The sequence below is a fragment of the Peromyscus maniculatus genome, chromosome 8 (genome assembly GCF_049852395.1).
Source record: "Peromyscus maniculatus bairdii isolate BWxNUB_F1_BW_parent chromosome 8, HU_Pman_BW_mat_3.1, whole genome shotgun sequence".
Classification (NCBI taxonomy): Eukaryota; Metazoa; Chordata; class Mammalia; order Rodentia; family Cricetidae; genus Peromyscus; species Peromyscus maniculatus.
The window spans coordinates 52,450,200-52,474,342 of record NC_134859.1 but is presented as its reverse complement, the minus strand read 5'-3'; the positions used below and the strand labels follow the sequence as shown (position 1 = coordinate 52,474,342).

The 24,143-nt window shown below is 46.2% G+C and overlaps 1 protein-coding gene across 2 annotated transcripts in view; it reads left to right on the top strand.

Annotated features, from left to right (window-relative positions):
• Positions 1 to 24,143, top strand: part of Usp43 (ubiquitin specific peptidase 43) — a 68,263-nt gene that overhangs the window by 40,885 nt on the left and 3,235 nt on the right. The window contains exons 12-14 of one of the 2 annotated variants that reach the window (XM_006973502.4): positions 4 to 337; positions 5,582 to 5,740; positions 11,229 to 11,393. In XM_006973502.4, the coding sequence (XP_006973564.1) occupies positions 4 to 337; positions 5,582 to 5,740; positions 11,229 to 11,393 (658 nt within the window). Of the gene's footprint in view, positions 1 to 3; positions 353 to 5,581; positions 5,741 to 11,228; positions 11,394 to 24,143 lie in introns of both variants that reach the window. The other variant, XM_006973501.4, reaches the window with a different exon arrangement.

The window sequence follows — 24,143 nt, the reverse complement described above, 5'->3', positions numbered from 1 at the left end:
CAGCTGGCCCAGGACGATGCATGGAAGTGCCCTCACTGCCAAGTCCTCCAGCAGGGTGTGGTAAAGCTGAGTTTGTGGACCCTGCCTGACATCCTGATCATCCATCTGAAACGGTTCTGTCAGGTGGGAGAGAGAAGGAACAAACTCTCCACGCTGGTGAAGTTCCCGCTGTCTGGGCTCAACATGGCTCCCCATGTAGCACGGAGGAGCACCAACTCCAAGGCAGGGCCTGGACCCTGGTCCTCCTGGAAGCAGCCGATCTGCCTGCCCACCACCTACCCAATGGACTTCCTCTATGACTTGTATGCGGTCTGCAACCACCATGGGAGTCTGCAAGGTGGGCATTACACAGGTGAGCCTTGCCATGCCTCTCTGCGGGCATCAGCCATGGCCACGTGACTTGGCTGTAGCCAGAGCCTCAAGATGTTCCCCCTGCACTGGTGCTTCTTGAAGGCCAGCACTCTTCCCATTCACCGTGCTTGGTTTGCCACACCACTGCACACAGGAGAAAAGAGAGACGGTGCCTGGTCCTCTGGGAAGCTGGTGTTGACTTGGGAAGATGCTGGCACTGTGATGTTGGTAACTCCTTGTATTTTCAGGCACATCAAACATGGGAGGGTAAGTACCAGAACCAAGATTCGATGTTTGCCTTCCTAGGTGATTCAGCACCGGGAGTCTTACTTACTGGGTTTTGCATCGCTTTATTCTGTGGGGTGCTTTTCATTTCTAGTTCGCCTGGGGAAATTTAGGAGCAGGAGACAACGGGAGAGAAACAAACCGCCAAGGAGTTCCCTCAGTGGAGTAAAGTTGGCCCTCTAAGTATTCTCAGACGTAGTGTGGCTGACCCCTTCTCGACCCATGGCATTCCTTCTAGCCCATCTTGGCGGTCACAGAAGCCTGTAGGGGAGCTGTTGGCAGCAGCGGTTCAGGGTCCAGTGGGTACACAGTTGTGGAGGCTGATCCCTGGGAGCCTCACGAGAGGTGTGGGATGTGCTCTCTGATGGCATGCCCATGGCTGGTACAGTGCCCGCGGAGAGAAAGAGAAACAAGGACCTCGGGGGTGAACAGAGGAAGGCTGCAGGATGGGTCTTGGCTCATTATATGAAGGTGATAGTGGGTGCCAGGTGACCCTCATGCCGCCCTGCTGTGACACCCCATCCATCCTCCACCAGGTGAGAGGGGCCACCAGTTTCAGTCTGGAGGACCCTGTCCAGTCAGATCCCCAGTCTTTTTCCTCTGGGCTAAAAAAAGCTCAGCACAGATCCCTTGAAACATGTGTGGATATACATTTTGGGAGGCATCTTTTCTGCTGTATTTACTTGGGATTTAAAAAAATAATAATTTTTACTTTTTTGAAATTAAAATATTATTATATCATTTGTCCCCCTTTAGTCTTCCAAACCCCTCTCATGTACACCGCCTTGCTCTCTCAAATTCATGGCATCTTTTTCTTTAATTATAATGTGTGTGTACACATATCTATCCCTAAACATGTAAATACAACCTGCTCAGGCTGTATAAGGTTACGTATGTATATATATATGATTTCAGGCCTGACCACTTGGTATTAGATGATCAGTGGTGCAGGCAGGGGGTCTTCCCTAGGAAAGACTATTCCTTCTGATCTCAGCTTTCCTTGGTTGCTTGCAGTCTTTGTCTAGGGTTGGGGCCCTGTGAGAGTTCCTTGCTCCATGTTAGCATATCTCTTGGTGTTCTTGTTCAGGTCTTGTTCAGGCAGCCATATGGTTAAGACTTCATGTCTTTAGCTTCCCTGACATTTCTGGGAGACACACTCTCACAGGAGACTTCCTGTTTCTCTGGCTCTTACAGTCTTCCCACCCCCTCTTCCTCAATGTTCCCCGAGCCTTTGGTGCAGTTGTGTTGTGGATGTGCCAGTGGAGGCTGGGTATCACATGGTCTCTTGTTCTCTGCAGCTTGATCATCTGTGGCTTTCTAGATTGGTCTCTGTCTATTGCAAAGAGAAGTTTCTTAGACAAGAACTTATGAGAGCAACTTATGTATGGGTCTAAGAATAACTATTGAGAATGAAGTTAGGAATCACGCTGGGTTAGTACAGTGGTGGTTGTAGGTTCTCCATACGGGTGCCATAGACAATCGCTATCTCCTTCATTTAGAGGAGCACACCTTCTAGCTTCCTAAAAGGGGGCAATGGAAGTGTGACATTCTGAGTCACTTCATGTTTAAAAATGCCTTTACTGCACCCCTTGACTGGCAGCCTGGTTGGACATAGAATTCTAGGTTGATGATGGTCATTGTCTCATAGTCTTTGGAGAGGGATGCTCCATAGAGAATGGAGGTGAGGAATATTTGGAGATGGAGCCAGCCAGTTTCATTTTCTTTGTCGGGGATCTAACTTGCTTTCTGGAAGATTTTAGGTCCTTTATCCCTGGTGCCCTGGAATTTCCTAGACTGCCCTTCTGTGTGGGTCTTTTCACAGGACTCGGGAGGCACTGTGCTTGCTCTTCAGTTCTGGAAACTTCATTGTATCTATTTTTTTTAATTGAAAAATATCTTTAAATTGACAACATAGAGACCCTTAAGTTTTTACCCTGTCCCCCATTTTTAAGCACAAGAGTCGAATACTGTGTATATAATTCTGTAGCTGGGTTTTTTCACTTGGTCATCTAGCTTGGAGGTTTCCACACTGGTATACGGAGGATTCGGGCATACACTGCCCATTCTTTGACTTGGCAGTATTGCTTCTGTAACCTTTGACGTGTATTATTTCCTACATGACAAGCTTATGATAGAGTGAAACCTCAGAATGGAGATAGCTAGGTAGCTAGTGTGTGTGTGCTCGTGTGTGCACATCAAAACCAGGGCCTTAAGCATTGTAGGCTGGCACCCTACCATTGAACAGGACCCCCCCCCCCAGCCCTGGGTCTGCATTTTGACAAATGCTGTGACACTGCCCTGTGGAAGGGGCTTGTAGGACTTTGTCTTCCTACCAGCAGTGAGTGTTTGCTTCTGGCTGCTGACATAGCTCAGTGGCTGGAAGGGATTGCAACCAGTTCTGACCACCTGAGTTCAATCCCCAGGACCCATATGGTAAAAGAGAATTCCTCAAGTTGTCCTCTAACCTTGACATGTGTGCTGTGGTATGGGTGTGTCTGTGGTGGTATTGTGTTCCCTAAAATATTGTGTACCTTAATAAACTTATCTGGGGTCAGAGAACAGAAAAGCCACTAGTTAGGCAGTGATAGCACACGCCTTTAATCCTAGCATTCCAGAGGCAGAAATCCCTCTGGGATCTCTGTGAGTTCAAGGCCACATTGGAAACAGCCAGGCATGGTGACTCATGCCTTTAATCCCAGGAAGCAAGCCTTTAATCCTAGGGAGTGATGGTAGGAAGCAGAAAGGTATTTAAGGCGTGAGGACCAGGAACAAGAAGCATTTGGCTGGTTAAGTAAGCATTTGGCTGGTTAAGCTTCAGGCTTTTGAGCAGCAGTTCAGCTGAGAGCCATTGGGATGAGGACACAGAAGCTTCCAGTCTGAGGAAACAAGACCAGCTGAGGATCTGGCGAGGTGAGATAGCTGTGGCTTGTTCTGTCTCTCTGATCTTCCAGTGTTCATCCCAATATCTGGCTCAGGTTTGATTTTATTAGTAAGAACCTTTAAGATTCATGCTACATGTGTCTACACGCACACATTAAAAAAAATAAAAAAAAATTAAAGTGTAAAGCTGGGTATGGTGGCGCATGCCTTTAATCCCACAACTCGGGAGGCAGAGGCAGGGTGATCTCTGTGAGTTGGAGACCAGCCTGATCTACAGAGCAAGTTCCAGGAGAGCCAGGGCTGTTATACAGAGAAACATCTTCGAGACAGGGAGAGAGAGAGAGAGAGAGAGAGAGAGAGAGAGAGAGAGAGAGAGAGAGAATACTTCCCTTGTAGGAGAGCTCACCACATCCTGCACAGAGACACCTTTAAAATTTTACCAGTCAAATGAGGAGATGACATCTCAGCTTTAGCCTCTTCCATATTGGAGGACCTTGTGTGCCTATTCTGTGAATGTCCCGTCCGTGTCCTTGACCCTTTCCTACATGGCTGTTGTTAGCAGTCTCCTGTAGCATCCGCCCCAATAGTGCCTTAGGTTGCTTGTCTTGCAGAAGGCTTACATTTTGTTATTCTAGGTAGCCAAATGATCATTCACTCTTTTATGACTTCTGGATAAGATAATGACTTTTGAGGTGTGGCCGGAAAGCCCTCTTCGCTGTGGGGCTATGAACTGTTTTTCCTGTGTTATCTCCCAGTGCTTTGAAGTTTTAGATTTTCACATTTAAGTCTGTGATCTGAGGTTTCTTGATGTCCCCACCCTCTACTTCCATGTACCAATGGCTACAAGACCATTACTAAGTGGAAAGTCTACTTAATTCCATGATGCGACATTTTTGTGTTTGGGTCTATTTCTGGTCTTTGGCTTTTTTCTCCCCTCAATTGCTCAAAAAATCCCAACCTGTGGATGCTTCCTTGGTCTCCTGATGACTGACCACACCCTGAAACCACTAGGAGGCCACAGCCATCACATAAGATCACCAGCACAAACGAAGACACACATTGGAGCACCCAAGAGTTTCAGGAACCATTTTACTGTGTCACAGTGGCCAACTCCAGGTCTCATGTTGAGGAATAAAAACATCACCTAGTGTACTTTACAAAATGGCTCTTCTATGGAGACTGGTAGAATGCAATGCGATTGAGGATTTCAGTTCCAGGTGGTTTCTGAGCCTCAAGTGAGAGTTCGCACTGGGTACTGACAAAGCAGTCTAGATGTATTTGGAGTACCATTAGTAAGAATGGCTTTGGGATGGGGTGTGGCAGGAGGGAAAAGAAGAACAAAGGTGAACTCCTGGGTGTTGAGCTGGGATGAATGTAAAGGTCAGCCAATTAGGGCCCATGGGACCTGTCCAGCCCAGAGCCTGGGTTTGTATAATCCATAAATTTAAAAGGTTGTTTTCTTTCTTTTTTTAAATATCATTTTAAAGGTGGCAACAAGAAAAGTAAGACATAGATGTAGCCACATGTGTCCTGTAAGGCCTGGGGTATTTGCTGGACTGACCAGTCATGAAAAGATGGCTAACTTCAGGACTAGTGGGTTCCAGTGCTGCCCACTGGGCTTGAGGGCCGGGTGCAGGGTATTTGTAGCTGGTTGGAGGTAGTTGGAATTATGTTTCATCTTTCTGTAAATGTTGGGCTCCAGTCCTTAGGTAGGAAAAGGTATACCAGAGTCCCAACCAGGAGTCCTTATTTTCTCTTCCATGGCCATTTAGAGATGGGTGAGCCATGGGTGACATCACTGCCTGGCCTTGTAACATGAGGCTCTGTGTTAGGGATGACTGCCTGATAGGATGGCAGTGTGAGCACTCACTTTGCATTGAGCACTCCTGAGCAAGATCCTGCTAGTTGTGAAACGGTTGTCTTCTTCTGGTGTCAAAGAAATCAATTCTAGCTAAAAACAGGCATTTTTGTCATCCTGCTTTAAGATTGACCATTTTTGAGTTCTGCGAGAGGGGAGCATCTTCATGCCTTGGGGCTCTAAGCATTGGGGTTTGAACCTTTACAGCCTACTGCCGGAACTCTCTGGATGGCCAGTGGTACAGCTATGACGACAGCACGGTGGAGCCCCTTCGAGAGGATGAGGTCAACACCAGGGGAGCTTACATCCTCTTCTATCAGAAGCGGAACAGCATCCCTCCCTGGTCAGCCAGCAGCTCCATGAGAGGTGTGTGCCAGAGCTCAGTGGGGTGTGGGGTGTGGAGGTCACATTGAGAGTTAGGATGCTCTGGGCCAGTAAAGTGGCTCAGTTGTAAGGATGCTTGCCACCAAGCCTTGGCAACTTGAGTTTGATCCTTGGAACCTTTTCCTGCAAGTTCTCCTCTGACCTCCTCATATGTGCTATGGCACACATGTGCACAGATGCATACACATGCACACACACACATAAAAAAACACTCCCCCCCCTCTATCTCCTCTCGTTCTCTCTCTCTTTCTCCTCTCGCTCTCTCTCTCTAAGTGGTTTGTCTTTTGAAGGCATTGGAATGCTCACTTGAGCATTTAGGAAGGTGAACAAGGATCAAAAAAGAACTCTGTCTGCCAGTGTGAAAATAGGAGTTTTCTATTCTCCTAGCCAGTTGCCCACATCAAGAAATAGGGAAACAGTACTTTTTTTTTGTAAATATGGGGCAGCTGATGCATGTGAGAGTCTCATATTGAGCCACAAGTGATTAAGTGTGGGCCATGTAAACCTGTGTTAATACTGTTAGGAAAGGAGAAGCAGGTAAAAGCACAAGACCTTTCTAGAAAATACACCTGCCTAGTGGCTTCCCAGTAATTGATTTATGAGCTTCCAAATTGAAAGTACAGGGGAAAACGTGTAACACTATTACGTGACTTGAACCACACTAGAAAATAGCCATCCTTATTTTGGGGACAAAAGAGCATTACAGAAATTCATCAGGACTGGAGGGATGGCCCCATGGGTAAGAGCATACTTTCTGTGTAAGCATGAGATTTGATTTTAAAGAGAAAGCCAGGCGTGCCTACCTGTGTTCCTCTGATCCCAGCACTGTCAGCAATGGAGAGAGGGGGAGCCAGCCTACCTCCAGGTTCACTAATTCACTCTGCTTAAAGGAACAAGGAGGAGAGTGATGGATCAGGGTACCCAATGGCTTCCCCTGGAGGAGAGTGATGGATGGATCAGGGCGCCCAATGGCTTCCCCTGGAGGGGAGTGATGGATCCTGCCTGCCTGTTTCAAATAACCAACAGAGGCTTAATATTAATTATAAATGATCAGCCAATAGCCCAGGCTTGTTATTAGCTAACCCCTACATTTATGCTAACTCATATTTCTTGTCTATGCTTTGCCATGTAGCCCGTGGCATATTATCTCATTTTAAACATCTTGCTTCCTCTCTGTCTGTCTGGCCTCTCCTCCAACTCCCCCCTTTTCCTTCCCAGCATTCTCAGTTTGGCTCTCCTACCTAACCTTATTCTGTTCAGCTATTGGCCAGTCAGCTTCTTTATTAAACCAATCACAGTGACATATATTCGCACAGTATATAGGAATATTCCACATTTCCTCCTTTTTGTCTGATTAAAAAGAAAGGTTTTAACTTTAACACAATAAATTTATATACAACAAAAATAGTTATCAAGTAAGAATTACAGTTACAATATCTAGTTCATTTGAATTTGGCAAAATTAGGGAAAATATTCTATTATCTGTTTTATCTTTGTGATACTAAAGTTTTATACCCAATTTATCTTTTATCATATCATCTAAGGAGAACTTTACCTGACTATCTAGTCTTCAGCTCTGTCAAAGACCCCAGAAGGATGAAATGTTACCTAATGACAGGGACATCAAAGCTGCCTGGACAGTCACCCTAAGTTCCTCTGTAATCGTGGGGCATCTGTCTTTGGCCTATAAACTTAGAATGTCTGACAGACTTTTCTCTGAAGCAGGACATTTTGAAGGATTGTCCCACCTTGTCTTGGCAAAGTCTGGCAGTCGCTTTCTTTTATGTCCTGCTGGTCCAGTTTGGACAGCATACTGTTAGCAATTGAGGCAAGGGCAGTTTCTTTGCCTAAATGGCTAGTTTTGCCATAAAGAATGCAAACTCCATATGGAGTTTCTTTGATGCCCATCATCTTCTCTGAAATAAATTGGTGCTGCCAGGAGCAGACGTGTCTCGCTATCATGAAAAGCCTTAGGTTATTAAACATATTAAATGCCATATTTTGTAGGTCTTTGAAGTGTTTGAAGACCATCTATCTATCTAAATATATCTGTGTATGACCTTGAAAACATACCTAATATGACTATAAGTTTGACTATTATAGATGACTATTAATTTGTATTTCTTTATTATATAGTACATTTTAAACGAGCTTCATAAACAGAAACAAACAAGAGTAGAAATATACAAACAGCATAATAAAATTAACTTTTAATTTGTATCAATATACTAAAATCCATACCAGTGTGAAATATTTAAGACTAGTAGTCTCTTCTCTTTTTTTTGGTTTAAAAGTAGATTCAATAATCTACCCTTTTATCCTATCATTTTTTTACCCCCCCTTTCTTTTCAGAAGGAGATCCCCAAGATCTAATCTCTTTTGTTTAGTTGTTTTTGTTTTGTTTTGTTTTGTTTTTTTTTACTTATCAATAACAACTTGTAACCACCCCGCTTAAATGATAGCAAACATTCATAACCAATATTTTGGGAATGTAGGTGTTGTTCTCTAACTACTTCCTATTGTCTGGGGGCACTGGTATTCTTTGGGGGAACCTTAAGAAAACTGGGATAGTAATAAATTCCCAGCTAGAGTAGTCCATGAAGTTCCAGCAGCTGTGAAGTTGTTTTGGGTGTAGAATTTTGAGGAGACTGTAACAGAGGCATTTTGAAATGCTGGGCCATCTGTTTTCATTGGTGTTTGGTCCCCTTGTTCTGAAAATACGTAAACTTTTAAAGGTAACCCATTACAAGTATGGAATATATGGTGTGCACAAGTCAGTTAAAGATGATTTTTTTTTATATTTGAGCAGGTAAAATACACATTACCTGTTTTGTAGTTCTTCTAGGTTTATTTATTTATTTTATTTCTGTAGCCTGAATTTCAGGGGGTCTTCCTCAATCAAACCTGATCCATATCAATCTGGAATGAATCCACAACCTCTCATATCCTGTGGAAATAAAAGCATAACCTCTCCCCGAAGGCAACACATCTTTTGACTTCCATTTTGAAATCAAGATATTTTTTAAAATATTAGGTTGGTTTAATCTAGTAACTTTCATAATAAAATGTCTCTTAGTAGAGATCGCTCCTTCACTAGCAGTCAATAAAAATTCAAAGGCAGCACAATAACATACAGGATCCAGACTCTGTGTATTTCCCAACTTTACGTGGCTTATTATATTTGGTATGGCTTTATGCCTTTTTTCTAATGACTTTACTATTTTTAAACTATTTTTTAATCTATGACTGTATATTATCCTTCGTCTTTTCTCTGCCAAGTCTCTGCATATTTTTAAGCACACTGTAACCGTTTAGAGGTTTTTTTTCCTCTCTGGATCTGTCTTTACTGCGTATCTATAATCTTTTCTTTCAGCATGAGCAAAACTTAAACCTGCCATGTGGCCTAGTTCAAGGCATGCTGGCGAGGCTACTCTGGCAGCACTTGCACTGGCAGCTCAAGCCCTCAGGCAGTGGCTGGGAGATGCATCCCTGCACCTCGCTGGCAGCTCAAGCCTGCAGACAGAAGCTGGGAGATGCATCCCTGTACTGCCCTGGTGGCTCAAGCCTGCAGGCAGCGGCTGGGAAGGTGCATCCCTGTACTGCCCTGGTGGCTCAAGCCTGCAGGCAGTGGCTGGGAGGTCCATCCCTGTACTGCCCTGGTGGCTCAAGCCTGCAGGCAGAAGCTGGGAGATGCATCCCTGTACTGCCTTGGTGGCTCAAGCCTGCAGGCAGTGGCTGGGAGGTCCATCCCTGTACTGCCCTGGTGGCTCAAGCCTGCAGGCAGTGGCTGGGAAGGTGCATCCCTGCAGAGCAACTGACATGAGACATGAGGCTAGGAAGCTATGTCTGACTCTATTTATGTGCATTTAGAACCTTTTTAAAAAGCTTTCTCAGGCATTATGTAGATGTACATGGCCCTGGACATTGGGCACCATTTTTAGGTGGACTTTTCTTTCTCACCTGCCAGTTTTCAAATATCCAGCAGAGGCTTACTATTAATTATAAATGCTCAGCCAATAATAACAAGCTCAGGCTTGTTATTAGCTAACTCTTACATTTATGTTAACCATAATTTCTTATCTGTGCTTTGTCATGTGGCCATTTTAAACATCTTGCTTCCTCTGCATCTGGATGGCCTCTCCTCTGACTCTGCCTTTCTCCTTCCCAGCATTCTGAGTTTGGCTCTCCCATCTAACCTTATTCTGTTCAGGTATTGGCCAGTCAACTTCTTTATTAAGACAATCACAGCAACTTATATTCACACAGTGTGTAGGGATATTCCACAAGGATACCCAATGGCTTCCTCTGGAGGAGAGTGATGGATCAAGGTACCCAGTGGCTTCCCCTGGAGGAGAGTGATGGATCAGGGTTACCCAATGGCTTTCCCTGGAGGAGAGTGATGGGTCAGGGTACCCAATGGCTTCCCCTGGCTTCTGTGAGTTTGTAGACACTTACACCTGAATGTACTTTTGTGTATACAACACTAGTCATTATTAGAAAATAGCCAGAGAACATAAAGAGTCCTTCAGGTTCGAATCAAAGTGACACAAGCCTGCCTTCCATTTATAAAAGGCAGATATTGAAAGAAGAATAAAACACTTAGATCCAGGCATGGTGACACACACCTATGATCTCATCACAGGGCAAGCTGAGGCAGGAGAATCATGAGTTTGGGGCCATCCTGAGCTATACAATAAGACCCCCAAGTAATATGCAGTTTAATAATAATAAACCTATTAGAGAAGGCTAGAGGGAAGATATTCTTAATGCCCTCTTGAACTTGAGGTATGTTCACTATATGTTGTTCTATAGGATCCGGTGCTATAGGTCCTGAGGATAAATGTTATCACTCTGACAATATTTTTTCTGTGACTACTAAAATCCTATATATCTGGCTCTGGAAAAATAATCACATTTAGGAAGTCAGAGTTGGCAGCAAGTAATTTCATAGGGAACATTTGAATGCACCAAGGAATCATCTTTCCTGTGCTCACTAAATACCATGGTTCCAAGGATGTCTCATTGCAGGCTTCTAAGCATCATAGTTCCAAGGATGTCCCATTGCAGGAAGTCTCACCTAAACACCATGGTTCTGAGGATGTCCCATTTGCAGGCTTCTCTGGCCAGCCACTTTTTTTTTTTTTTTTTTTTTTCTCAAGACAGTGTTTCTCTGTGTTACTGCCTTGGCTGTTCTGGAACTCACTCTGTAGACCAAGCTGGCCTTGAACTCACAGAGATCCACTTGCCTCTGCCCCCAAGGGCTGGAATTAAAGGTGTGTGCCACCACTGCCCGACTACTTTTGTTTCTGTAGTTCCCCTTCTGGTTCTTTTAGTCCAGGGCTGAGGGACAGAAGTCATTTTGGGAATCTTAGGGCTGGCCTGGAACCGGGAGTGGAAAAACTCTCTGCCCCTACCTGCAGGCTCCTTGGGGATGTGCCAGGTCCAGCTCTCTCCTTTGCGTCTTCCGCAGGCTCCACCAGCTCCTCCTTGTCTGATCATTGGCTCATGAGGCTTGGGAGCCACAACAACAGTACGAGGGGAAGCCTGCTGTCCTGGAGCTCTGCCCCCTGCCCCTCCGTGGCCCGGGTACCTGACTCTCCTGTCTTCACCAACGGTGTCTGCCACCAGGACAAGGGTATGTGCTTAGATTGACTGTCTTTTCTTTCCCTGCACTTCTTCATTATGAAAGTGTTGGTGCCTCGTAGACATGAACAGAAAGAGCCGGTCCTGACAAGAGGTGTGTCATCTCTTGGGGTCTTCCTGACACTCCCTGCCTCTTCTCTGCCCATCCATGACCCTCTACCCACAGACACAGTGGGCCCTTTTGACCCACAAGTTGGACATCAGTAGAGTCAATCAATCATTGATGGAAAATAGAAAAAAAATTCACACCTGTACTAAACACGTGCAGACTTTTTTCTCATCATCCCTTAACAATACCAACATTTACACTGCATCAGGTATTCTAGGCAGTTGAGTGGTGACTTAAAGCATACAGGAGTATGAAATACACAGGAGGGTGTGTGTCAGTTACATACAAACAGGACAACATTTTCTACGAGGGATTTGAGCATCTGCAGGAGCTGAGCATCTGCAGGAGCTGATCCCCCACGGGCTCCGAGGAACGACTGCATCCCTTTTCTGTTCCCACAGAGCTTACTACGGCATGGGGCAGACGGTAAACTAAGGCAGTGATGAGGTTTAAAGCAGGGACAGAGGCAAAGAGGTAAAATGTCAGGGAAGGAGATAGCAGAGACTGGGGACAGGGAGGTACAGAGAGGGTACATCAGGGGAAGTGACATTGAGTAGAGTCCTGAGCAGGGACAGGGGACTCATGCTGTGCAGAAGGCTGGGAATATGTTCATCTCCGATGCTATGAAAGATGAGCGTGGCATGGTGTGAGGAGCAGAAGAAACCACACCCGTAGAACAGAGTGAGTGAGGAGGAGGGTGATGGGAAGTGGATGGGACAGCCTCTGAAATGCCATTTGGACTTGACCTCAAGTGGATAGTGAAGGCAAATGTGGAGTGGGGCGGTGATCAATAGGGTTTGCATGTTCACTTTTTGTAACCTGTATTTTTATACGTGTGAGTTTTCGCCTTCATGTTTGTCTGCGCATCACATGTGTGCAGCGCCCTCAGACTAGAAGAGGTTGTCGGACCCCCCTGGGACTAAAGTCATAAACAGTTGTGAGTCACCTAGGTAGGTACCACCCAGGTCCTCTAGAAGTGCAACCACTGCTCTCAACCACTGTGCCATCTCTCCAGCCCCTGCTTTATATTTCAAGTCTGCCCTACCTACTGCATGAAGAATCCATCCCTGGGGGTGGGCATGTGGTCAGGTGGAAGGCCCATCAGGAGTGTGTCTATGGCTGTAAGGTCTGGACAGATGTGATGAGGACCAGATGGTCAGATTGTAGAGAGAACTAACAGACTTTGCTGGTGTTGGATGCAGCATATAAAAGAAGGAAACGATCCAAGATGCCTTGGCCCTTGTTTAAGGTATAACTAACAAGGGGGATCGTTGTACAGTTGGTAGGATGGGAGAGCATTGGGTAGGAGCAGGGTCAGTTTTGAAAGGAGCCACATAATTCAGGGCAGGTTTTTTGGGGACTCCTGCGAGGCAGTTGTAACAACATGAGAACTACAGGGACTAGAGATGGAGACTGGAGAGCCACCAGCACAGAGATGGAAGTGAAAGCCTCAGGCTGGCTGAGCTCTCCACAGAAGTTATGAAGATAGGAAAGAGTGAAGACCAAGCCTGGCAGCTATCATATGTAGGGCTTGAGTGAAGGTGGGGAGAGAACTGAGAAAGAGCAGCCAGGGCCAGTGGGAGCAAGCCAGGCAAGAGTCATTCCCAGGTGCTGGAAAGCATCTTTCAGAAGGAAAGGGCCAGCTGTGTTTAGGACTGAGGGAGGGTGAGCACCAGTCAGGCTGGAGGGCCACCAGAGACTCCCCAGGAGCCCCTGCTGTGGGTGGGAGGAAATGGAAGCCCAGCTGAGGTGCGGGAAGTGATGGCGCGTGCTCAGGTCATCTTGGTGAGAGCTGCACAAGAAGCTGGGCTCAGGGCAGTTTCTGTTTTCCTTTGCCGGAAGAGAGCTAACAGAGCATGCTCACGTTCAGGTGACCTCTCTAAGGGAGAAACCGAGGAAAGTGGTGGACAGGATGGTTATAGAAACAAATCCTAAAACAAGAACTCAGTGTGCAGGTGTCTGTGTCTCTCTGTACGTGTGTGTGTGTGTGTGTGTGTGTGTGTGTGTGTGTGTGTGTGTGTGTGTGTGTGTGTATGTGTGATCTGTGTAGGTGTGTCTCCTTCAGCAAAGAAAAGTGGTCAAATATTTAAATTTTCAGCTGGGTGTGGTGGCTCACATCTTTAATCCTAGCACTAGGGAGACAGAGGCAAGTGGATCTCTGTGAGCTCAAGGCCAACCTGGTCTACATAGTGAGTTTCAGAACATTCAAGGCTACATTGAGAAACCCTGTCTCAAAACAAACAAACAAACAAATAAACTTTTCACAGTTCCTTTAGTTTCTAATTTGGTTTTTAAATGTAAAATCTTTTTTTTTCTTTCTTTCTTTTTTTTTTTTTTTTGGTTTTTCCAGACAGGGTTTCTCTATGTAGCTTTGCACCTTTCCTGGAACTCACTTGGTAGCCCAGGCTGGCCTCGAACTCACAGAGATCTGCCTGCCTCTGCCTCCCAAGTGCTGGAATTAAAGGTGTGCGCCACCACCGCCCGGCTCTAAATGTAAAATCTTAATGGAAATGTTTTATAAACACAAATATCACAGATATGGAAACATTAAGCTAACATTTGTGATTGTGGTATCAAGCTGTATGCGTGTGATGTACTTTATCATATATAAGCACATACATTATGAGTCCATACTAGATCAAACATGCAGATATTTTTACTGTACTAATGTACTACTGATAAATGTGTGCCCTAGTCCCATGTGTGCCCCTGATGAATTATCATAAAGTGAACATACTCAGGGGCTAGATTAAGAAAGAGAGAGTTCTGTATTGGAGGTGTGGCTCAGTGGCAGAGCTCTTGCCTCACCATGCCCAGGGCCCTGGGTTTAATCCCCACCATCAAGGCAGGCAGGCAGGTAGGAAGGTAGGAAGGTAGGAAGGTAGGCTGGCTGGGTCTGGAATCCTACTTCCTCATACCTGTCTCACTCATTACTTCCCACTCTCACAGGACCTATGCCAGGTTAGTTTTACTATTGCCAGGTTAGTTTTACTATGTTCAGTACAATATGGACAGGGGCCAGCTTGACACACCTGTGGGACTTTATTCCAGGCACAGTGAGCCGCTCGCTATTGGAGAGTTTGGAACAGGTCTGTCGTCAGTCTGGTTTATATTTAAAAATACGTGTTTACAAAGATGAATTTTACCTGTGAAGCCATATGGCACGCGGGCTTTTTATTTGGCTTATTTTGTTTACCCCTGTTCTTGTGAGGTGCACCTGTTATACATAGCAGTGGGTTTTTTTTTCTTTTATTTATTTTACTTGTAAATAAAATCAGCTCAGAGATTCTGAGTTCTCTGTACAGAAGTCAGCTTGTGTGTGTGAGAGAAAGATCAAAGGCAAAGACGGGGATTAGGAAAGAGTGTGCAGGGTAAGGTGGAAGGACCAGCTTCTGCCTTCTGTAGATTCACTGTGGAGTAGAAGTTGCTGCAGAGCCTAGGACAGAAGTCAGCCCCAGAGAAATCTGGCCCGCTTGTCATAGGAAGTGTCTTGAATTACTACAGATTTTCAGTTCTTGAGATAGTGGTGGGTTCTTTGTAAATCTGTGCCGTTTCTCTGTGGAGCCCACACGTTGGGTTATCTCTGGATGGCGTCTGCTCCTTGGCAGATGGCACCATCTCCCTCACCAGTATTTCCCACATTGGAAGGATAGATCACATTTTATTCTAGTGTGGCTAGATTTAGGCGTTGTCTCCAGTTTGGAGTTATTATCAATGCTGAGTGCGCTTAATCTGGAAATCCCAAATGCTTCAAAATATAAAATTTCTTACCAATATGATGTCACCACCAGTAGAGAATTTTATACTATGAAATCTTGTCTTGTGTACAAATTATTAGGGATATTACATAAAAATTCCCTTTACTCTCACGAATAAGGTATGCATGAGACATAAAAAAGAGTTTTGTGTTTAGAAATGGGTCCTAGCTCCGGAAAACCACCTCATTCTACCTATTCCAACATCTGAAGAGATTTGAAACCTTCCACACTTCTGGTCCCAGCCACTCTGGATAGGGGATACCAACCTGTGCTGCTGTGAGATTTGAACTCATGTCTTCTGCTGTACGTATGCCTGTGTTTCCACTGAGTCCATACTGAGGGGTGGAATTGCAGGGCCATGGTATATGTGCTCACTCTCCAGCTGCTTCTTTCCATGTACTTTAGTCACTGTTTTATCTGAGAACCTAGCATGGTTCCTGGCACATCCCAGAGTTGCAACAGATGTTAGTGAGTGGACCTGTGTGAGGGTAAAGTTTTCAAGCTGCCTCCTGGTTTATAGTTCATGAGTCAGCTCATTAGTTTACTCCCTGGCATTTGGCATTTGGGGTCTCCACCATTTCACCATCAGATGGAATGCTGCAGGAGTGTATGTGTGTATTATGAACTTGTCCAAGTCCTTGGAGTTCATTCCCTTGGGATTGAATTGAACGCAATGGGTTCTGTCTTGCTTTCACTGGATAGGTATTTCTTTTTCTCTTACATTGTCCTCCCACATTTGGGAGAGTGCCTATAAACAAGAGAGAGGCCCTTCCAGCCTGCTCATTCCTGTCAGTACTGCCTGTGGTAAGTCATTGATTCATCCCAGCTCTGTCGAAAGGCATGGCACCCTGGGCTGCCTCTCTCCCAAGGGGAAATGTTTTGGACACCCTTCTGTGAGGAGGCAGCTCCAAAGAATGACCCAGCTTTTCAATGGGGTCTTCGGAGAAGTGTCAGACACAGCCCTGGAGATGCTTAGAGACAGACAGCACAGCCATATTCCAGGCTCCTCCAACTCTCCTCCAAGGCACGTGGCTGCCAACAACTTCACATTCAGATTTCTTCTGCTCGGCTGTTGGAAGAGCCTTGCTTTCTAAGGGAGCTTTCCCTCTCGTTGTAGATATAACAGTCTTATTAAATAAGAAACACAGAGCCAAATACAGAGTTAAAAGCCCAAGAGGTCAGAGCAGTAGCTAAGAGCTGAAACTTAAAACCGCCTTCTTACCCTTCCTGCCGCTGCCATCCTTCCCCTCAGAAAGAGGCCTGTTTCCTGTGTGTCTGTCTTTTTATTGACTTTCTGTTCTGCCTTCTCATTGGTTGTAAACCCAACCACATGACCTCCTCGTCACTGCCTGCCTATACAGACCTCCAGGTCTCTATGGTTGGTATTGAGATTAAAGGCTTGTGTCTCCATGCTGGCTGTATCCTTGAACACACAGAGATCTGCCTGTCATGTGATTGGGATTAAAGGTGTGCGCCACCACCGCCCGGCTTCTGCTATGGCTTGCTGTTAGCTCTGACCCCCAGGCAACTTTATTTATTAACATACAAATAAAATCACATTTCAGTACAAATAAAATATCACCATATCTCGTAGTTTGGATAAAATAGAGATGGAGTTTTGAAACCTGTTCTAGAAGCTCTGAGATAGTTGCGAAATCTAGTCTTATCGTCAAATCTGAGCAGGAGCAAACATTAGCAGAGAGGTTTCCATAAGGGATTTAGTCCTCTCTCATATACAAGAGAGACTTTTTAATCTTTCAAAATAAATAGGGGTGAGTGAGTCCTAATGGGGGGCAGGGATGCCAAGTGTCCTTCAATGCCCAGGAATGGTCCTGTTCAGTAAACAATCATGGAATTGTACAGAGTATAAGACACACAGTGGAGTGTGTGTCAGTTACACACAAATACTACATTTCCATGAGAGATTTGAGCATCCAAGGAACTGAGCATCTGCAGGAGCCGATCCCCCATGGGCTCTGAGGAACGACTCTACATCCTTTTTCTTTCCCCACAGAGCTTACGTGTCAGCAGCTCTCTGCAGAGAAACACAGATTGCCCAGGAATGCCATCCTGCCGGGAGCACTGGCTGTGGGGAGTTGGGATGACACTGTACATTGAAAGGACTGGGTCAGTGTGCTGGCTAGTTTGATGTCAACTTGACACAAGCTAAAGCCATCATAAAAGAGGGAGCCTCGGTTGAGGAAATGCCTCCAGAAGATCAGGCTGCAGGCAGACAAGCCTGTATGGCATTTTCTTAATTAGTGATTGCTGGGGGGAGGGCTCAGCCCATGGTGGATGGGGCCACCCCTGGGCTGGGGGTTCCAGGTGCTATAAGAAAGCAGGCTAAGCAAGCTATGAGGAGCAAGCCAGTAAGCAGCACTCCTCCATGGCCTCTGCATCCGCTCCTGCCTCCAGATTTCTGCCCTGTTTGAATTCCTGCCCTGACTTCCTGCACTGTTGACCTATGGATGTGGAAGTGTAAGGCATATCAACCTTTCCTCCTCAACTCGGTTTTGGTCGTGGTGTTTCATCATAGTAGTAGTAACCCTGATTAAAACAAGAGTTTTGTGGGGTTTATAACCAACAGAACTGGGGCAGATATGAGAAGAAGGTGCTGTTCAGCTGAAGGAATATAAAAACACCTTAATTTTACAATTAATTTATCAATTACTGAAAGATGTGACTATGGAAAAAAAAATCCCAAGAAATTCTTCCCAGAGACCCTTGTGAATAAAGGGTCCTGGGGCTTGGGTGTCTCCAGCTTGTCAGGACAGGCCTCCTACTGAGAAATGTCCTCGGTGGCTTTTCTTGGGCGTCAGAGGTTTTAGTATGTCTTCTTCCTTTCCAGATCTTCCTGGATAATATTTTATTTCAGTGTACATTTCCTTTTTGGTGGTATCAGGGAGTTTCAAGTATTCGGGACTGTCTGGTGGCCTTTTTATTCTTTGTTTCTAATTTAATAAATTGTGGTCCAAGAATGTGCTTTTCAAAAGTTATCTTCTTTTGTGGTAAAGACTGTTTTGTTATTTAATAAGTGTTCTATGTATATATAAATTAGATGTAGTCTTTTTGAGGGCTTGAGCACTTCGTATCATCTATGATATTAGGCGATTGACTGCTTTATTCATCCCCCCCGCCCCGGCCCCCTCCTGTGTCTTTAAATGCATCTCTTTTTGTTATTGTTGTTTTGTTTTTGTTTTTTGAAAGTATTATAACCCAGGCTGGCCTTGAACTCACTACTCAGCCAAGGATAGCTCTGAATTTCTGATCCTCCTGCCACTGTCTCCCGAGGGCTGAGTTTACCTGTATAAGCCATTGGGCCTGGCTTAAACTCACCTCTGACCGTGAAGGTGATCCATTATAAACTGCACTTTTTATCATTGTAATTGTTCTTTATTGCTCTCTGGTTTTAACCTTGGACTCCACATTGGTAATTTTGTCTCTTCTCTTTGTCCACACTTGCCCTTCTCTTTTTGCTTTCTTTTTTTTAGTTCGTTTCGGGTGGATTCTGGTAAATAAATTGCTGTTTTAAAAAGGTTTATTTATTTTAATTATGTATTAGTGTTTTTTGTGTGTGCCCATGCATACATTACACCTAGGTACCAGAAGAGGGCGTTACATCCCCTGGGACTGGATAATGGTTAGCCGCCATGTGGCTGCTGGGGAATCCAACCCTGGTCCTCTGCTCGAGCAGGCTTAATTACCAAGCTTTTGTCTCCAGACCCCCTCCCCCTTTTAAGGTCAAAAAGAAAGAGTCACTTTTTTTATTGTTGTTTTCACTGTTGTGCTAGGAGGTAAAAATCCAGGACCTCATGCATGCTAGGACACACTGTGCCGCTGAGCCCCATCCATGGCCCTATTCCGGTTTCGTTAGGAGAATGCAATACTGGGAGGGAGTGAACCAGTGCCTGTAATACATGTTCCTTGCTGGTTTCCTTCCTCTCCTGTTCCCTCCTCTTGGTTGACTTGTTTGCCGTGGGCTCCCTTTTCTAATTAATTTGCAAACCCTGCTTTTCTTCTGACCTCGTTACCGTCTACTTTCTCATTGTTTGCCATCAATCACATTTCCCTGCTATTATACGGCTATAAGGAACCAGCTGTTTCCTGCCAGGCGCTCTGTTCGGTCATTGCCTTCTCTCTTTACTCCAGTAACCAGAGTTGTACTTCCGCTGCCCCTCCCCCCATGGCATCCCTCCCACAGCGAGAGCTTTGGAACCCTTTCTCCAGATGCCTCTGCTCTGTTGGGGGAAGTGCACTCCTCTCTCCTCCCTGACTTCAGGTCGATACTCTCAGAATACAGTTAGAATTCCTGTCCCATGCACCCCGACTTGAGATGACCTTCTGGAACTGCCTGGCCGTCCCTCTGGAGGATGGACACAGTTCACGGAATGCAGGGGCTGAGATGAGCTGTGGTTCTGGTTCTGTGTTTGTCTTCCTTGCCCTCTGCCCTGAGATCTCTGCTCTGTCAGTGTTTGTAGAGCCCTTCAGGCATGCCAGCTCTAAATCCTTGCTCAGCCAGAAATATTTCCTTTCGCCCCAGTGGGTGGCAGCCTGGCGGGCCTGGGGCTCTGCAATTGCAATCTTTGGCTTTCGGCATCTGTAGCTGATTTCCCACGCTCTCCTTGCCCCTGGGCGGCAGGTGAGAAACCCAAGCTGTTCTTTTCCACGTGAGTATCTCTTGTTCTTTCTGGCTGGAAGTTTTTAAGATTCTCTCTTTGACCTTGGAGTTCAGAAATTCTAGCACATGCCTGAGTGTTGGGCCCCACCCAGATGTCAGGTGCCTTTCCTTCTACACACTCAAACCTTTCTTTGGGACATTGTCTCTTGCCTTCAGATTCCTCTGGTTGTTTGTTGGGTCTCCTGGCTCCATCTCCTCACTCCCCTACCTTTCCCCTTGTGGTTTGCGTCTCTGCCAGTCGGGTCTGTGTGCAGAAGTGTCCAATCTTTAAACTTCGTGACATTTTCACCCACGAATGTGCTGGGCCATATTTATATCTATCCTGGGAGCAGTGTAGGCTTCAGGTTAGACCCTGCTGGGGTGAGAGAGAATTCTTTCTTGTTTTCTTTCTCCTCACTCATGTGAATCTCGACAGAGACCCTACAAGCCTTCAATTCATCCATTGGACTTTCTTTCCTGCGCGTCACATGTTTCAGACTCAATGCCTTTGTCCCTCCCTCAAGGTCGTTGGTTGCTCTTCTTTGTCTCCTTAGGAGCTGCTCTCCTGGATTTGGTTTGGTTTGCTTTGTTGTTGTTTTTCATACTCTGTTACTGGTCCCTCTTTGTTGTCATTTCTACTTTGGGGCAGGCTCTCACTATGGAGCCTAGGTTGGCCAGGAATTTATAATCTCTCAGCTTCCTGAGGGATGGATGGGATTATAGGTCTAAGTCACCATACCCAGTCGGACCCTGTTGTTCTTTCTTCTGTTTCTGCCTACAAGGCTCTGCTCTTTCCTCTCTAGATTGGAATGATTCTTGGGGTGAGCAAAGGGACGGTGATATGGCTCCCAAGGGTTGAAGGTGAGACACCCGGCCCATCTCTTGCCCAGCTTTGTCCATCTGGCTCAGTCTTGGAGGAAGAGGAGTAGTCCGGCTTATCTGTATATTGCTGCCTACGCTTCTAAGGACCTAGGGAAGTCTGGGGTCAGGCTTGTTCTCACAAGAACAGAAGTGGTTGCCAGGCCATCAAGGGGCATAAAAGCAAAATGAACAATCAACCTAGGAACAGGGAGGGACTGAGGTTGTTTTGGACACTGAAGTCAGAGACAAAGCTCTCCAAGTAAGGAATGGGGCTCAGAAACCATCCTGGGTGCAGAGAGCACATGTCCTTTTCTCCTGTGTTCCAGCTCTGGTTGTCTCTGTTGCTTGCCTGAGCCAGCAAGGGCCCTCCTGCCCCAGGGCCTTTGCCCTGCTGCCCTTGCAGTCTGGAGCTCATCTTCCTCCGATCTTTTTTTTGGTTTTTCGAGACAGGGTTTCTCTGCATAGCTTTGCGCCATTCCTGGAGCTCACTTGGTAGCCCAGGCTGGCCTCGAACTCACAGAGATCCGCCTGCCTCTGTCTCCTGACTGCTGGGATTAAAGGCGTGCGCCACCACCGCCCGGCTCCTCAGATCTTCTTGTGACTCCCTCCCTTTCTTACCTCTTTCACTCAGGTCCCTCAGATATTGCTCGTCACTTGCACACCACCCTCTTTCTCCCTGACCCCGCCTTATTCACTGCAGCCTTTACCACTGTATTACACCGTATTTTACGTTTTTTGCTTTTTGTCAAACCTTAAAGAACATAGTCACTTCTTACTTGTATTTTTGTTGTTGTTTTTGAGACAGGGTCTCCCTGTGTAGCCCCGAGTGGCCTGAAACTTGGCTGGCCTCAGACTCACAGAGATCCTCCTGCCTCTGTTTCCCGAGTGCTGGGATAAAAGGTGTGTCCCACCACAGCTGGTTCTTATTTGTATTTTTTCTCAAGCACTGAAAAATAATCCTTGGTGCAGAGCAGGCTTTTATTAAATATTTGGGGGATGAATTAATGGGTGGATGATGAGATGCTGTGGTGGAAGCCCTTAGGGAGATTGAAAGGACTTGACCCATTGAAGGTGAGCTGAGGATGGGGAGAAGAACCCTAAGACCCCTGCCCAAGCACAGTGTGACCTCGGCTTGGAGATCACGTCACTAGCCAAGGAACGGAAGTGCCATGAGAATCATCAGTGTGGCCCCCCATGGACAGGAGCAGAGGTGACATCCCTCGGAGCAGCTGCCCTGTGGTTGGGGGCTGTATCCATCAGCAGAACAGATGCCACCCGTTCTGTAGAGGGTTCCTGTAGGCCTGAGAAAAGATCATTGTGTCTACTGCAGGGTGTCATTGTGTCTACTTCAGGGTATGTACAACCTCCTGGAAGATGCCACTGAAGACTGTAGGCCTTAGGCTGGAGGCGTGTCTATGTGGGCTGGAGGCGTGTCTATGTGGGCTGGAGGCGTGTCTATGTGGGCTGGAGGCGTGGCCCTGTGGGCTGAAGGGGTGGCTCTCTGGATAAGAGCATTTGCTCTTCTTGTGGAGGACCTGCATTCAGTTCCCTGCACCCACATAGTCACTCACATCTATCTGTAACTCCAGTTCCAGGGGTCTGACCCCCTTTCCTGACCTCCACAGCACCAGGCACACACATGGTACACATGTATGTGGAGACAAACACACATACAATTAAAATGAATAATTTTTTTTTTTAAATGGCTGTAGGTCCTTTGTGGTTCTCAGGCTCCCTGGATCTCACCTTTCTTCCTAGCTCCCTGTTTTCCAGAAGGTCCATCTCCCAGAGTAAGGGCTTTAGTACTGGATAAGGGGTGGGATGCAGAGGAGGATCTTGGGTACTGGGTAAGAGCTAGTGGCCACATGGGTGCTTGCTACTTTCTCTTTGCTTATGGCATTTATTTCTCAGTTTATCTAAGGCTCTCCATCCCTGCCCCCCTCAGACCCTGTTATGGGACAATAAATAGATGAAAGGGCATAAAGGGTGGTTTTTTGTTGTTTTTTTTTCCCAAAAAGAGGTGAACCGAAGGGGTCCTTTGGGTGTCTGTAGTGTGGGTTGCTGTAGCCCTGGCCCAGGGCCCTTATCACACCAGGAAGAAGAGAAAAGTGGTTATTTACAGCAGTATCCAGGTCTTCTCACCACCTGCCAGCGCTCCAGGCCACTCCGCCTGGAGAAGGTTAAAAAGCCACAGCGTTGTCCTCCTGTTGCAAAAGTCCCCTCTCTGCCCTTCTAAAGGCTGTAGATGAGGATCAAGAAAGCTTCACACACACCTTTGCCTCCAGAACAGTGTTTCATCTTTCCCGGGGTGCAGGGAACTGAATGGTGGAGGCAGAAGGTCAATGCGAACCGAAACGACAAAGTATTTTGGGTGGAATTGGGTCTATTCCTGGCCAATCTAAAGAGATTCTCTAAAGAAAAAGATATAAAAAAAAATGACATGTGAAAACCCCGGCAGCTGGGATCCCCGTGGAACCTCTGATATCGGCATGTGGCTGGTCCAGCAATTTTTACACCCCCCCCCACCCCCGTGGGCCTACTTCCTCAGTTGCTGGGCAGATGTGTACTTGTGCTCTTAGAGTCCTGTCCCAGCATTCTCTGTGACCTTTGATCTCCCTGACCTCACACCTGTGTGCTTGAGAATCTCAGGACCTCCCCACGTGGTGTTTTGTGGCAAACGTCCTTGATGATCTTCAGAGTTGGTCTCTGTTCCAGCTCTTTGGGACTGCTGTCATAGAAATAGGCTGGGGCCTTATTACTCCTCGTGACTCTGCAGGGTGGGATCAGGGGCCTGTTAGGTTGGGTCATGGGAATGCTCTTCTATGGTGCCGAGTCAGAAAGAGCTCTGGGCTTCCTTACCTCTTCTGATAAGGACACTGTTCTAAAGCCTCACGTCTTGATCCATGACCTTGGAGTGTAGCTGAAGTTTTCCTGTGTCCCGGCCTGCCAGCATTTGGGACAAATCTCTCCCACTAGCGTCCCCCAAGTAAACACACAGTGACTTAATTACTTATAAACTGTATGGCCGTGGCAGGCTTCTTGCTATCTGTTTTTACATCTTAAATTAACCCATTTTCTATTAATCTATACCTTGCCACGTGGCTTGTGGCTTACTGGTATCTTCCATCATGCTTCTCCTCGTGGCAGCGGTAGGCGGCGTCTCCTCCTGACTCCACCTTCCTGTTCCCCCCATTGTCCTCTCTGCTAGTCCCGCCTATACTTCCTGCTACTGGCTACTGGGCAGTCAGTGTTTTATTTATCAATCAATCATAGCAATACATTCACAGCATAGAGAACATCCCACAGCATTGGAGATTAAAGTTTCCGCTTATGAACCAGGAGGGATGTAAGCCTTCC